This window comes from Castor canadensis, chromosome 16 (genome assembly GCF_047511655.1).
Source record: "Castor canadensis chromosome 16, mCasCan1.hap1v2, whole genome shotgun sequence".
Lineage (NCBI taxonomy): Eukaryota > Metazoa > Chordata > Mammalia > Rodentia > Castoridae > Castor > Castor canadensis.
The window spans coordinates 13,554,546-13,570,802 of NC_133401.1; the positions used below are offsets into that span (position 1 = coordinate 13,554,546).

The window sequence follows — 16,257 nt, forward strand, 5'->3', positions numbered from 1 at the left end:
CATCTAAATTCCAGATCAGGAGTTACCGGCTTCCAGGCTCCACTACTCTTCTCTAGCAGTAGCCTTTCCTTTCTCTCTAATAAATACTACTTTATATACTGGGGAAAAAAAAAAAAAAAGTTCCAGATCAGGGCTGGGGATGTGGCTTAAGTGGCAGAGCACCTGTCTAGCAAGCACAAATTCCTGAGTTCAAACCCCAGTACCACAAAAAAAGTTCCAGATCAGCCTGGGCTAGCTACATAGTAAGACCCTGTCTCAAAAATAAGATTGGGAATGTGGCTCTAGTGATAGTATACTTGTCAAGCAAACATGAGGCCCAGTACTGCCAAAAAAAACTTGAGTGGATGCTTAAATGAGTGAACCAGCCAGCCCTGAAGCCTGCTTCTCTGTCCCAGGTGGTCATTATCCCTGTATGCCACCCCAGATACAAAGGAAAAAACCACAATATTGACTGAGTGTCCTGTTTATTGGGGTGTTGTGGGCAAAGGACAGTGAAGCCATTTTTCCTTCTGCTTCCCAGCACTACCCCACCTAACAACTACCTCGCTTACAAAGATGTTAAGTAGAAAAGGTGGCCGTCTCAGCCCTGGAAGATGACAGGGCTTCAGCTTAGGGAAGAGGTAGATGCCTGTCCTCCCCAAGCCCACCCGAGTGGGCAAGGAAGCCAAAGTTAACAGTACTGGAGCACTGTGATGGAGAAGACATTTTTCACACCCAGGGTTCTAGAGTCTTTGGTTTGAAGTCATGAACAGCAGCCACAGCAACCCATTTTTCTGGGTCACCTGGCATTTCACTGGGGGGCCCTCCCAGGCAAGACAGCTCTGACTCCCAAGAAGGAAACCTACTGCCTCTGCCTCATATACTCCTCCCAGCAGCTGTAGTCAGCTAAGAGGAAGGACACAAAAGCCCTATGCGTGGACAGGAGAAGGAAGTCCTGATGTGGAACGCCAAGGACAGAGGTCATACTGGCCAGTGCTAGCACACAGGTGGATGTGGCTGTGGTTTGGGTCTGCAGCAAGTCAGCAAAGTCCTTGGAGGAAAAGAAAGGATCTCACTGGGCCATGGTGAGGTGATAAGCAGTGTCCCACCCACCAGCACCAGCCCTCAGGCAGCATCAGCAGGCTGTCCCATGGTGTCACACCCTCATGGCCTGTCTCAGCACTTGAATGGCTTCCAGCTAGACACTGGGCTGTCCGTCCCTGGGGTGGACAAACAGCTCCTGCATGTGTTCTCCAGGACTGGGAGCTGGGAGGGGCAGACAAGGGGCAGTTACAGGTCATTCATGTGGTGGCAAACTGTCACACCTGTCTTCTGTGACAACTGATGTGTTCTCAGACAGCATGGTTGAGTTGTATCCTCTGGCAGGCCCTCCGAAGCTTTCCTAGACGATCAGGGGGCCCAGTTCTGCTGACTCACTGTGACCTCACCTGGTCATTTTCCCCATATCACGAAGGAGCCCGTGTTGCCTGGTCTCCCAAGGCCCTCTACACTGATCTTGCACTACAATGCAACCTCTCCTGACGCTGGGCTCGTATGGCATCTCAGGGCTTCTCTAGCCAGAGTGGCACCATCCAGCGAGTGAGTCTGGCAGCTATCACATGGGTCAACTCTGGACCAGCCCCTGAAGGAGTTGGATCAAGTTATCCAGGCCCCAGAGATAGCCATCCTCACGGTTGCCCTCAGTCCAGGGCAGCCTGTGACTGAGCATCTGGTGGTCAGGCAGTGCTACGGTCTTGCCAAAGTCAATCATCCACACCTTGGCCAGGCCAGTGTGGTCATGCACAAAGAGGAGGGAGCTGCCCACCACCTGCAAAGAGAGAAACAGGCAATTAGGGGGAGGAGCAGGTACTGGCCAAAGTCTATTCCCCAACAGGCAACAGAGTGTGGTGGTCAACAAAGTATGATCCCTGGAACCAGACTGCCTGAGTTCAAATCCTAGCTCTGCCACTCATGGCTGTACAGCAGGTGTTTTAACCTCCCTGTGGCTTTGCTTTAAGATGAGAGTAACAGTAGCATTTAATTTATCTCAGTGGATGCTGTGCATTCCCTGTCTGTCTGTCTGCCTGTCTGTCTCTCTCTCTCTCTCTCTCAATATATATTCACATTAGGGGATTTTGAGTTTTGGGGATAGACTGGCTCTTAACTCACTATATAGCCCAGACTGCCCTTGAACTCTAGTGCTCCTGCCTCGGCCTCCAGAGTGCTAGGATGAAAGGTGTGTGCCATCACGCCTATAGCACATAAGGTATTTAAGAAACTGCCTATACATAGCAAATATGGAACAAATGTTAACAGTTATCTGTGTGTGCGTGCCTGCACATGCTGGGGTAGAACCCAGAGCTTCATGCATGCTATATGACTCTATGATTGAGGTATGCCTCCACTCCAGCCTCTGTTAAGATTTTTTAAGCCAAAGTGCAAACTCAAATGCCTTCAAAATCCTGAATGAGGGACTGGAGAAGTGGCTCAAGTGGTAAGAACGCCTGCCTAACAAGCATGAGGTTTTGAGTTCAAGCCCCAATGCCAAAAAAATAAAAAGATCCTGAATGGGTCAGAACACCGGTAAGCACCACATAATTGGAGGATGCCTTCCCCAGAAAGGGCCAAGTGAACTGCTCTCTTGAAGACAGAAAAGTCGGACAAGCAGCTTCCTTCCTCTGGGTCTCAATGTCCTTCTCTGAAGAATGGGGAAGTTGGTAATGTCCTACCTCCTAGGGTCTCTGGTGTCATCCATCTAGTGTGGACACACTTACACAGTGCCAGCCAGTGCCTGGCACAGACAGTACCTGCTGTTGGTCTGTTGTTTTGTTTTCTTTAACTTGGTTTTAGAAATAGTCATTGCCTTCCCTTCATCTAACTCTGGTTTACAAGGCCCTACCTTCTTCTAAACCAGGTTTTCCCAGAGCTCCAGGAAAACCCCAATTCCTATGCAGGTGAGCAGTTACCTGTCAGAACAGGCAGCCCACTGCCCAGCTCTGGATGCTGTTGCCATATGGCAAGCAGTACAGGGTTACAATGTCTCTGTCGTCAAGGGAAACTGAAATTCTACTTTTGGTACGTAGTCTCACATTTTATGTGGTGGCAACTCCATTTTTAAAATTTTAAGTCACCATGCCAGGTGAGGTGTCATACACCTGTAATCCTAGTTACTCTAGGGGTGTCAGTAAGAAGATCATGGTCCATGGCAAAAGCTCAAGACTATCTGTTTTTTGTTTGGTTTGGTTTTGGGTTTTTGGGGGGGAATGGGGGGAATCAGCAATACTGGGATTTGAAATCAGGGCTTTCACCACTTGAGCTATGCCCCCAGCACAAGACCCTATCTGAAAACACAGTAAAAGCAAAAGGACTGGGGCCATGGCTCAAGTGAGTGGTAGAGTGCTTGCCTGACAAGTGTGAGGCCAAGTTCAGTCCCCAGTATTGTATGGGGAAAAAAAATTAAGTCTGCTGGCAGGTAAAACCAAACACAAGGACAGAAGAGATGGAGTCCCAAGGCCTTCTCTTTATGACTTCCATGTAAAGCCAGAAGACTGCAACAAGGATAAGGATGACATTTGATAAAAAAACAAACATGACAGTGACAGCTGGCACATACTGATGGTTTACTATGGGCCGGGTCCTAATGTATTAGCCCGATTAACCTTCACTATGCCCCACAGTTAAGTGCTGCCTACAAGAAAGGACACCAAATGGCTGCCCAGACTCAGGAGGCTAGGAGAGACAAAGCTGGGATTTGAACTCAGGTCCACCTGACTTCCAAAACAGTGCTGGAATAGTTAGTGATGTCAAGAAGGAAAGGTAGGAAAGGATGGAGAGGCAGAAGAGCCTGGAGAGGAGGGGATGCACATGGAGTGAAGCCATGAATTCACTGACTTTCCAACGCAGCCTCAGAAGATGCATGTTTCCCAAGGCAGATGGGCTGGGAGCAAGGGGGAAAGTTGAAGGGTAAGAACCACTAAACAAGGGAGGCATATAACAGTAACTATAAAAAACTATGGTCATAAACTAATTTACAGAACCAAGAGTCAAATGCCTTTGTACACCCCCAAATGTTACTTTCCAGTGGCTCTCTCGCACCTCTGCAGCCCTGGGAGGAAGGTAGTGTTGTCCCTACTATGTTAGGAGGAAACTGAGACCTGAGAGGGTAAGTCATGTGCTTGCATCACACAGCACAGCCCACCCTCATCCCAGGCCATCTGCTTGAGCTCATGCTGCTGACTGTCCTACTTCCCTGAAATCCCCTTTGCTGGGCCCTAAAACATGGGGCCTCCCTTTTAAAACTGATATGTACCTATCAGTGGTTCCCCACCACAATGCCTGGACCCTGCTACCTCCCACATACACCCATGGGGTCCAGGGCTCGCACCTCGTGGGTCTTGAAGAAGGGGGAACTCTCCAGAGCTTCGCGAAGTTCTTCTAAGCGGGCCACGTACTTTCTCTGAGTGTGAGAGGGAGGGTGTCTTGGTTAACACAGAAACTTTGTCAGCCCTTTGTAAGCCACTGTGAGCACTGCTCTCATCCTGTACCCCCAAAGGAGTGGGCAGACTCTAGCCAGGATGGGAGAAGGGGAGCCATGGGAAACGGGGTGGGGGGGAGTGAGGGATTGGTTTCATCAAGGTGGCACAGTTACACAAAACAAGGTGGCAGGTTATACAAATATTCACAAACCACAACAGCTCCCTCCATGGGGAGGTGTAATCTGTTTCTCCTTCCCTTTGACTAGGCTTAGTCACATATAACCATGCAGGTCACTTAATGACCTGCCATGCCCAAGCCCCGGTATAGGAGACCTTGTACCCTACTTGTTCTTTTAGCTCCCTGCTTCTGTGATGAGAACCAGCCCAGGCTAGCCCGCTGGATCTGGAGAAACAGACACCAAGTTCTAAGCCAAGCCAGTGAGCTGATGGCAGACACATGAGCCAGGCCAGCCTGGATTAGCCAGCTGAACACAGACTGTGTGAACAAGGCAGACCAGGATCAGCCCAGCCCAAAGCAAATCATGACTGACTCAGAAGCAATAATAAATAGTGGCTACATTTTGGGACAAGGGCATCCCCACGCACCAGAATTCTATGGTCTCTGTCCACAAAGTCCTCCAACACCTTTGTCACCTGCTCCAGTGCCTGTGTCTTCTTGAAGTTGGTGTTGCAGGTGCCATCAGCTTTCTGCAGGGCAAGGGGGAAGGGGCACTGTGTCATGTTTCTGTCTTCCCAGGCCAACACCAAGCAACCTCCAGCACCTCCTGGGCCACCCACTGGCCTCCACACTGCCTACTCTTCTGAAGAAATCAACCCACTTGCTTGGCCCAACTCCACACAGCCCCAAGTCATACACCTGAGCAACCTGTCCTTGCAACTCCAACCTTGGACCTCCTCGTTGAGCCAGTCTAGCAAAGCGGGCTGTTGGCGGCAGGGATCTAGCTTTCACCCATGACTCTGATACCCTTGAGTTAGGTGGTATTACAAGAGTCACTTCACCTGCCTCGGCCTCAGCCTCAGGTGCTACATCCAGAAAATAGGAAGTGTGTTGGTATCTACTTCCTAAAGCTGGAGACGCGTGTGCAGGACACAGAGCACCGTGCCTTGCGTGGAGTCTCGAAGCATGCAGCAAATGTTTTTTCTTTGCTTTTTTTTTGTAGTGCTGGAGATGGAATCCAGGGTCTAGGCAAGTGCTCTACTACTGACTATATCCCCAGCCCTCAGGGATTTTTTAAGACAAGTTCTTGCTATGTAATCCAGGCTGGTCAGCCTCTGGCCTCAGCCTCCCAGGGGCTGGGACTTTAGGAATGCACCACCACACCTGGCTTATTTTGGCTTCTTGACTATGTATGTTACCTATTCAAACAATTATCATTAATCAAAAAAAAAAAAAAAAAGAAATGCAGAAGAAAAAAGTAGAAATGTCTATAGCAGAGGGGAAAGGATCCTTCCAGCTACTGTGTTGGACCGTGGACCACGGGCTAAGACTAGAGCTGAGGAGCCCAGGGAGGCTGGGGCAGAAGAGTAGCTGGACTTGGAAATGGCCATGAGAAGGGAAAGGACAGAATGCAGAGATGCTCAGATAAACAAAACTTGGGTTCTGAAGGATGTGGTATGAGAGAAGTGGGGCCTTCCCTGCCCAGATATCTTCTGCAGCCTCCTGCTCTCTCTAGACCGGTTCTTTCCAGCTTCCCTGATTCCCATGCTCCCTATGAAGCCCAGCCTCACATCCAGTCCCAGGCCCTCAAGTGATAGGCCAGCCGGCTTCTGGCCCTCACCTTGATACCCTCGATCCGGAAGCCTAGCGTAGAGGTAGAGCTCATGGTTTCCCTCCACTGCATGTAGCGGGGCTTGGTGACCGCACCCTGGGCATGCTCCTCAGGGGTGGGGGCCCCAGGGTCCACAGCCACCATCTTTTCATACATGTCCTTCCGGGGCCGGGGTCGTTCTCGAGCCTTCACCAGCTCTTCTTCCAGGTAAGTTCTGAGCACACAGAGGATGTGACAAGGAGACCATGAAGCACAAAGCTGTAGGGCACGTACTTCCTAATAGTAAGGCATAGTTTAAAGCTACAGTATGGCATAAGAATGAACAAATACATGGACAGAACAGAACAGGGTACACACATACACACAGGCATGCATGCACAATCACTCAGTTTATGACAAAGAACCCAGCGCAATTCAGTGGGGAAAAGGTAGTCTTTGCAATAAACAGTGCTGGGTCAATAGGTTGTCCATATGGAAAATGATGAACCAGGACCTCTACCTCACACCATACACAAACACTAACTCTAGATGGACTGCAGGTCTAAATGAGAAAGCCAAAACAACAAGGCTCATAGAGTACAGCAGAAAATATCTTCATGATCTTGAAGTAGGCAAAGATTTCTCAAACACAAGCCTATTAACCACAATGAAAAAAAACTGACTAAATTGAAAGTACTTCAAGGGCAACATGGCTCATGCCTGTAATCCTAGCTACATGGAGGCTGAGATCAGGAGGATCACAGTTTGAGGCCAGACCGGACAAATAGTTCAAGAGACCACCCCCTCTCCAAAATAACCAGAGCAAAATGGACTGATAGTGTGGCTCAAGTGGTAGAGAGCCTGCTTTGCAAGCTCGAAGTCCTGAGTGCAAAACCCAGTCCCATCAAAAAAAAAAAAAAAGTACTTCAGAAGCTAGGTGTGAAGTACTAGGGTGACGCACACCTGTCATCCTAGCACTCAGGTGGCTAAGGCAGGAGGAGCATAATCTCAAGGCCAAGAAAAAATACTTTTGTTTATAAAAAGCTAGGTACCCTTTATCTAAAATGTTCAGCACCAGAAGTGTTTCAGATTTCAAAGTTTTTCAGATTTTAGCATACTTGCATAGATGAGCCCATAAAGTTTCAGATTTCAGAGAATTTTGGATTATGGGTAATACTGATTGCAAAGTAGGAGTTAGACAATTAGAGAATATATACATATGTGTGTATGTGTGTACAGAACAATTACAGATTAAAAAGAAAAGACAGCCCAATTGAGAAATGAGCAAAAGATTCAAACAGGTATTATTTTCTTTCTTTTTAATTTTAATTTTTTTTAATTTTATTTTTTGCAGTACTGAGGTTTGAACTCAGGGCCTTCACCCTGAGCCACTCCACCAGCCCTATTTTTGTGATGGGTATTTTTGAGATAAGGTCTCACAAACTATTTGCTGAGGCTGGCTTCAAGCCCTGATCCTCCTGATCTCTGCCTCATGAGTAGCCCAGCATTTTTTTTTAATTTTTGGTGGTACTAGAGTTTGAATTCAGGGCCTCTGGCTTGCTAGACAGGTGTTCTGCCATTTGAACCAAGTCCCTAGCCCAAACAGGCACTTTTCAAAAAAGGATTTCCAATGGTCAATCAACATATGAAATAGTGCTTAATTTCTTTGGCCTTCAGAACAAAAGAAATTAAAACTACAATGAAATGCTACTGTATACCCATGAGAGTGGTTTAAATTAGTGAGACAGACAACACCAAAGACTGCTGGGAAGATGGACAACTGGACTTTCGTGTACACTGGTACCATCACTTTGAAAACCGACATGCCCCTATTCAAAAATGCCCACCACCTGTCCTCTACCCTTCCCATGGCTGCCCCGACCCTACCTGCTGCCCATCTTGCAGTCCATGATGGAAGGGCCCTCAAAGTCTGCTAGGAGATCTTCCATCTGGTTGAAGGCCTGACCATCCCTCTGCACCATGCCGTAATAGGCTGGCACAAAAGGCCGCAGAGGGTCTCCCATAAGCTCTTCCAGGCTGCGCTGCTCACACTGACAGAAGCGTTTCAGAATTCGGCCATCCTCTCCTGCCTCGAAGTTCCCTATGAACAGCAGGACCAATGACAGAGTCAAAAACTTGTGTCAGAAAGAGATTCCTGCCCCCCATTTCCCTGTACGTATCAGACCCGAGCCATATCATCTTGCTTGACCCCTGCCATGCTGTCTCTCCCTTCCTATAGCTCTCATGGGCAGGCATGGTAAGGGAAGTCTGTGTCTGCTCTCTCTTGCTTAGACAGAGCCCTGTTCACAGCACAGTGTGTGCTTAATTTGTAATTTTGGATTGTGAGATCATCATAGACGTGGGAATTTTGTGAGATGTGAATAGAGAACATGACTCTGAAGCAGATTTGCATTTGCTTCTGCCTGGAGGCCCCAGGTAAATCTGGCACTTCCTGGACCATGCAGATAGAATTCCAAACTTTTATTCTGGCAGTATTTTTGGCTTAGATTTCCCAAGTATGGCAGTGGCAGTATCTCTAGTTCCACTTACTATCTAGTCTCTCTCAAAAAAAGCTACATGCTAAGCAGTGAGCTTCTGTGTGCTAGAAGAACTCACTAGGTCCTGGGGAAAGCCATTAAAGCTGATGTCACTGTGGACTCTTGTCAGGGAATAACTGGTATACAAAAGGGGCCTTATGTCAATCTCTGCATATATTTTGGTTTAAACTCTTCGGTTACCTACAAGGAGGGTAAGATGAACTCCATATAAACAGACGGGGAAACTGAGGCCCAGGAAGGGAAGGTAACCTGCCCAGGCTCACCAAAGAATAAAAACAACTAGGATTTTATTCAAGGGCCATCCATCCCAGACTTCAGGCTCCACCATCCACCAAAATACTAAAGAATAGTTTCCACTCTGACATAGAAATACCTGGGTCCAGAGCTGAGTGTGGTAGCGCACACATAAAATCCCAGCTACTCAAGAGGTGGAAACAGGAAGATCATGGTTCAAGGCCAACCAAAGCAAAACGCTAGCCCCTATCTCAAAAAAGCCAGGAGCTGGCAGAGTGGCTCAAGTGGTAGAGTGCCTGCTTAGCAAGTGTGAGGCCCTAAGTTCAAACCTCAGTACAGCCAAAAAAAAAGCGGGGGGGGGGGGCTCAAGGGGTAAGAGGGCTTGCCTACCAAGTGAAAGGCCCTTAGTTCAAACCTCAGCAATGCCAAAAAGAAAAAAAACACCAAGCTGAGTGTGGTGTCACACACACGGGGTCCCAGCTAGGCAAGATGCAGGGGTAGGATTACCATTGCCAAGGCTAGTCCAAAGCAAAGACCTGAGACGCCATATGAAAAACAAACTAAAGCAAAAAGAGCTGGTGGAGAGGCTCAAGTTGCAGAGCACTCGCCTAGCAAGCAGGAGACCTTGAGTTCAAACCCCAATACCACCCAAAAAAATAAAATGCCTGACCCCCCAAAAAAAGTCCAGGTTCAGGCCTAGGTATTTCATGTAAGAGCTCCAGGAGATGGAACTGTCACTGAGCCCATTTTATAGGTAGGAAAGTTATAGACAGCAGTCCTTCGACAAGCCCCCAGTGCCTCTGCCCAGCCGTGCCCACCCACTGCCCCCTTTCTCACCAGCATGTCCGGAAAGCTGGACCCAAGGGTAGTGTTTACGGAAGGAGACCACAAAGGGTGAGTACTTCAGAACCGTCTTCAGCTTCTTCCAGGATTTGTTCTGTGTGGGGCACATCAGGGTGGGTCAGGCCAGAGGCAGGGAAGGAGGGGACTGGGAATGCCATGAGAGGAAACCAAGGTGGACCTGGGCTTTCCCCGGGTCTAGGGACCTTTCTGGAATCACTGTTCCCAAGCTTACTGGGGTGAGCAAACCCCACTGAGTTCAGCAATCGTGAGATCTCTAAAGGCCTCAGCAGAGGTAGGGAAAGGTTTTTGTCTGTCTCTGTCATCACTTTTTTTTCTTTTTTCTTATTTTGTGGTACTGGGGTTTGAACTCAGGGTTTTGTGCTTGCTAGGCAGGCACACTACTGCTTGAGCCATACCTCCAGTCCTGTCCTTGTCTTGTAAGTAAGAATAAGCTAAGTTTTATATTGGTAAACCACCACCAAGTCTCCCCCTTACCCCAAAACACACACAGTCCCAAAGCCTAGAAGCCCCATCTCTGCCCCTAAGCCAGGCCAGATCTTTGAGAGCAAATGATAGAGGCAAGAGCAGATGATGGAGGCTGATCACAGAGAGAGACAGATATCAAAGTGATGACAGAGACAGACAGAAAGGGACAGAGACTGTGACAGTCACAAGGGCTATTCACCAAATAGCTCCAGGTTTTCCCCCTTCCTGAGACATCCCTGCCCTCTTAACTGAGGTTAGTGACTTGCTGTTGCCAATGAACTATGAACACAAGTGTCACTTTTGGGTGGAAGCTTTTAGTGTCAGTTTATGGCCCTCCCTCCATGTTGAGTGCCCTGCTGGGGGTGGGGGGTGGAAGGAAAAATGGGAGCTTCCTTAGCCTGGGCCCCTACATGAAGACAGCTGGGAGCTGAGCCCCCTCGCCTCTCCCACTGACCTGTGGCCAATGTAGTCACGCAGATTTGGAGCTATTTGTTACTACATCAGATCCTGATCTACGCTGACTTACAGAGATAGGCTAAAAGCGAAAGAAAGGAACTATGAAAGAGAGACAGAGATACCAGGGAATGACAGAGGAAGAAAAAGATGGATGGAAACAGACAGAGAGAGAGCGCGTGCACAATAGAAAACCAGGGAAGGGCTGGGAGTGCAGCTCAGCAGTGGAGCACAGGCATAGCATATATAAGCCCTAGGTTTGATCCCATCACCACAAAAAAAGAAAGAAAAAAAGCAAAGAGAAAATAGAATTTAGTGTATCACTGCCTCAATGAAGAGCAAGGGTCTGACTCTCATATACACAGATACCTTCTCACCCCAGGCACACAGTGGCCCTTGGCAAGTCTTGGGAGGTGGGTGGCCTCCAGAGAAGGCCATCCTTCTCTAGGGTCAAGGGTATGTTCTCTCCCACCCCTGGCAGCCGAGACACCAGCTACCTAGCTGACAGCTTACTAATGGCAGCAGGTTAAACAGGGAGTCAGGGTGTTGGACTGCAGAATCTAGGAAGGGCTATTCCCTCCCCTGGGGAGGAGATGATTAATCAAGGTTCCTGTTTACTAAGCACCTGGAACATTCCAGGCACAATGACAAATACTCAGTGTGCCATACCCTATTTAATCCTAAAGATACAACTCCAGGAAGATTATTGTCTGTGTCACAGAAAAGGAAACAGGCTCAGAGAAGTGAAGTAACTTGCCTAACATTGTACAGCATAGTGCTGGGTCCTGGCTCTGGAATGAATCCACTGTCCTGGGGTGTATCCACTGCCCTCCAGCTGGACTGCAAGCTCCTGAGGGCAGGGAGGAGGTCATGCCATGGTCACAACTGGTCCCAGCACATGACTTACAGATACACAGTGGGTGCTCCACAAACATTGCTTGTAATAAAGGAAATTAATTGAGACTATTTCTTGTTTTTTTTTTTCTTTTGTTTGTTTTCATTGTTGTTGTTTTAAAGACAGGGCTCACTATGTAGCCCAGGCTGGCCTCCAATTCCAGATCCTCCTGCCTTAGTCTCCTGAGTGGTGGGATTACAGGGGTGTACTACCATGCCCTTCTCTCTCTCCCTCTCTCTCTCTCTCTCTCTCTCTCTCCTTTTAAGCTTTGCTAGGGATGGAACACAGAGCTTTATGCATGCTAAGCAAGTGCTCTACTACTGAGCCACACCCCCAGGCCCTCTCTTTTATCTTAGGTCCAAGGATTAATCTGGGCTTTCTCAGATGGTTTCAGGATGGTCTCAGTTTACATGCCTCCTCCTCCAAGAAGACTTCTTTGATATACTAGGTCTGACCAGTCCTGTCCTCTGGGCTCCCACACCTGCCTGAGCTTCCGCCATTCCAGTCCTGATCACTGTGAAATGTCAATGTCTGGAGATTGCTCTGTCTCCCTCACTGGCCTGGGAGCTAGTGAGAGTAGTGTCTTGGTCACTGCTGTGTCCCCAGCAAAGCCAACATCAAGCCTGACACACAGTAGGAACCCAGGGAGTGACTGTTACTTGATTAGAATAGGTGATGAGAAGGAAGGAAGAATGTGAGAGAGGAAAGAAGAGAGGGAAAAAAGGAGGGAGGAAGGAAAGAATGGAGGAAGGAAGGGAGGAAGGAAGGAAGGAAGGCAGGCCTTCAAGGTCAGACAGGACTTCAAAATTCAGGGAGAAGAAAGCAAGGACATGCCGGGTAGTGGAAGCAGCTTGAGCAACGAATGTGTAGAGACCAGAAAGCAGTGGGGTGTTCTCGGGGCACTGTGTACTCAGGCTTAGTTTCAGCAGGACAGGACAAGAGAAGGTTAGGGACCTGGGGACGGGGAGAAGCCTGAAGATAGAGGCTCTAAACACAGAAGCACTGAGCTCCAGATCACTACCAGGAAGGTCCTGGGGAACCGTGGCAGGCACCTGTCTGGGCACAGCTGGGTCACTGAGGCAGCTTCTAGAAAGATGAAGAAAAATTGGAGATAGGAAGGCCTAGGAAGAAGGCAAGTTAGGGATGGATCCACACTCCACAGGGGTTAAAATGATATGTTTGACTGTAAAATAGGTACAGTATGTTTGGGTGGGGAGGTACTTGTAAAAGGGGGAGGGTGAATGGAGGAGATGGTAAGTAGAATATGGTTGATGGGCTTCATATGTTCCTCATATGAAATAGAACAATGAAACCTCTTGCAATTGCTTTAAGTGGAGAGCAGAGGGATTGGGGGAGGGAGGAAGAAGATGGTGAGGGCAATCTAACCAATGTACAATGTAAGGCTAATCAGAATTGTGACAATGAATTCTCTCCCCTGTTTTTAATATATCCTAATAAAAACTGGGGGGAAAAAAACTTAAAAATGACAGGTTTGAAACTCAGCCAGAACTGAGTTAGGGTTGACTTGGCCAAATCTAAGCAAGCAACATCACCAATCTATGCCTCAGTTTCCTTATCTGTAAAATGGAGATAATAACAATCCCAATCTCCCAGTCCTGCCATAAGGATTCAAAGAGACAAGCCAAGCATGGTGGTGCACATCTGTCATTCTAATACTCCAGTAGCTAAGGCAGAAGGATCTAGAGTTCAAGGTCAGCCTAGGCAATTATTATTTTGCAGTACTGGCATTGAACCCAGGACTTCCCATTTGTGGCTCTACAACTTGAGCCACACCTCCAGCTCACTGTTATTATTATTGTTAGTCACCCATTTCCTGCTCAGCTGTGCGGAGATGCCAAGGAGGTGAGAAAGCAGACAGAAGAGCGCAGGCAGAAAGCCCCGAGAGGTCAGCTCCTTTGCACAGACACTGGCACGTTTGGGCAGGTCTGTTTCTCACAGAAGCCACGTGTGTGAACATGTCCCTTAGCAAGGCATGTGGGCTGAGCAAGGCTCAGGGCAGATTCCCCAGCACAATGGGAGGACTCACAGGCAAGCTGGGGAAGTGACAGACTACGGCCTACGGACTGCACTGCCAGCCCCAGGAGCTCCCTTAAACTCCTGTGTCTGCTCTGACTCTCCCTCCCGGAACCTGCCAGGCCAGCCCTTCTGATTCACCTAGGGAAGCCACACCCAAACTGGAGACTAGGGTGGAGGATGTCAAAAAGAGTCTGCAGGGCCCCCTTGGGGGCCTGAGGGGGACAATGGGAGACAGGGGGCTGGCTCCCTGGCTAAGCAAAGGATCCTTGAGCATTTTGGGTTGGCACAGCCCTTCAAGCCTCTGAAGAAAGCTGGAGGGTGGGCAAAGGGGATCCCCCCTTTTTTTTTTTGGCAGTACTGGGGTTTGAACTCAGGGCCTCACACTTCTAGGCAAGCACTCTACCACATGAGTTATTCTGCCAGTCCTTATTTGTGTTGGTTATTTTTCAACATAGGGTCTCACAAACTATTGGCCAGGGCTGGTCTCAAACCGCAATCCTCCTAATCTTTGGCCTCTTGAATAGCTAGGATTACAGGCATGAGGCACCGGCACCAGGTTTAGGGGACCCCTTAAGGCAGCCACAGAACTCAGACTAAGACATCTGGGGAAGAAAATGCGCTCTATCTCCCTGTTGTAGTGTTTTTCAAATTTGGGGGTCACAGCCTCCCCAGAGTATTCAATAGAACACATAGACCCTCGCTGCAAAATTGTGCATTCACACATACCCAGACTCACTCAATGGTAATTTCAGAGGTCCCTGCGCACCATGAAATCAATCAGTGGTCCTCCACTGTAGACCCCAAAACTGGAGAAAGTGGAGGAAAGGAAGATGTTGGGGTGCCTAGAGAGGGTTAGTAACCTGGCTGTCAGAGAGAGAAAGACAGTGGAGGGAAGAGGTGCCTGGTGATGAAACTGGTGGTGGAGAGATTAAGAGTAACTTGAAAAAAAACTTCCCAATCAAAGGGGGAGGGTGGGAAGTCTGGGGGATGTGGCTCAGGGACAGAATAGGGTCCCACTCACCCCAGACCTGTCCTCGGGATCGCTGGTACCTCCACCCCCAGCCATCAGGTCATCCTCAGACTCGTCAAAAGAGGAGGCAGAGGAGAAGCCACCACTGCCCCCCTCAATACGGGATGGGGGTCCCAGTGGCTGGGCCTCAGGCTCAGGGGTCTCAGGGGTGATGATGAGGCGGGGAACAGTGCACAGGGAGCCACACTCCAGTTGAGAGTAGAGTTGAGTCAACTCTCCAGGTTCTGGTCCCTCTAATGAGCCATCTCCGTTGGGCTCCTCCAAAAGGCAGTCAGTTTCAGGTGCTGTCTGGGGCCCATCCGTGCCAGGCTGTGTCCGGAGGTGTTCGATAGTTTGCTGTGCTGGGAAAAAATCAGATCCAGGCTGTTTCCAGGCTGTCTGAGTGTTCTGTTGTATCTGAGAGCCTTCAGTATCCTGTGGAATCCTGGAGCTCTCTGTGTACAGTTCTTTCTGGGAGTCACCAGCACTTGGTTCTGTTGAGGGACAGGCTCCCACTGGGTGAGTCCGGAGGTTGGACCTGCTCTGGTGGGTCCAGAGGTTATCAGCCCAGGGCTCGACCCCCTGTGGCTGAGTCTGCCGCCCAAATATTTCTAGTTCTGTCCAGGGTTCATCAGACCCTGGCTGGGTCCAGAGGCTGGCCCTCTCTGGCTGAGACTGGAGGTCGGATTTGTGTGGATCAGTCCAAACGCCATCTGTCGCAGTCTCGGTCCAGGGACCGGCCATCTCCAGCTCTGTCCAGTGGCTGCTTCTTTCTAGATGTGTCTGGAGGCCAGACATGTCTAGCTCAGTGTTTTGGCTGGGCCTCTCCGTCTTGGTTCCTAGGCCAGCTGCTTCGAGCTCAACCTGTCCGTCTGTCCAGGATTCTGTCTGTAGACCGCCTGTCCTTAGGTCAGGCCCGATGCCAGCACTCTCGGGCTCGCTGTGCAGGATGGACCCCTCAGTACAGGCTGGGGGCCCGCCCCCCTCCGGCCGGCCGGCAGGGCACCCCGCGCCAGGCCCGGGTCGCTGCTGTCCTGGCTGCCGCCGCCGCCCCCCTCGCGGTGCCTCCAGCCCCATGCGGGCCGCGGCGGGCAGCGTCCCGGCCTCCGCCTCGCTCAGGCTCCCCCGGCACGGGCAGCGCCTCATGCCCGCTCCCTCGGTTCGGGCTTCGGCAGGCCCGGCTCCTCCTTCCCCTTTAAATCCAGCTAGGGGTGTGGCCGGGGAGCCCCGACTCGCGGGTTCCGGCCGGCAGAGTCTCAGCCAGCCAGACCACTCAAGGGTTAATCGATACTCCACCTCCCGGGGAAAGCCCCATGGCCCCGCCCACCGGATATGACGTAAAAGGAGCTGCTGGTCTGCGTCGGAGGGCGTGGCCTCCAGACGCTGAGCGCGCTGGTTCTGCGCGGGGGTGGTGGTTGAGCGTCAGTCTCTTTGGACGCCCTCCGCCTTACCCAAACACTTTTTTTCTTTTTCGGCAGTACTGGGGTTGAACTCTGGGCCTCACTCTTGCTAAGCTTGC

The 16,257-nt window shown here is 49.8% G+C and overlaps 1 protein-coding gene across 1 annotated transcript; it reads right to left on the reverse strand.

Moving 5' to 3' along the window:
* Positions 1-447: 447 nt before the first annotated feature.
* On the reverse strand, positions 448-16,060 carry Itpkc (inositol-trisphosphate 3-kinase C). Its single transcript, XM_020181401.2, has 7 exons — positions 14,751-16,060; positions 9,853-9,952; positions 8,111-8,324; positions 6,254-6,458; positions 5,061-5,162; positions 4,364-4,435; positions 448-1,807 (listed from the first exon to the last, which is right to left on the reverse strand). The coding sequence occupies exons 1-7, from the start codon at positions 15,882-15,884 to the stop codon at positions 1,604-1,606; spliced, it is 2,031 nt and encodes a 676-aa protein (XP_020036990.2). The 5' UTR covers positions 15,885-16,060; the 3' UTR covers positions 448-1,603.
* Between the last annotated feature and the right edge of the window lie 197 nt (positions 16,061-16,257).

Excerpts from the sequence above, each read along its gene's own strand:
- Itpkc (XM_020181401.2), bottom strand. The coding sequence starts at position 15,884 with ATGAGGCGCTGCCCGTGCCGGGGGAGCCTGAGCGAGGCGGAGGCCGGG. Across the intron at positions 4,436-5,060 it reads ACAGAGACCATAGAATTCTG|AGAAAGTACGTGGCCCGCTT; the intron begins GTGCGTGGGGAT and ends TCTCACACTCAG. Across the intron at positions 1,808-4,363 it reads CCTTCTTCAAGACCCACGAG|GTGGTGGGCAGCTCCCTCCT; the intron begins GTGCGAGCCCTG and ends CTCTCTTTGCAG.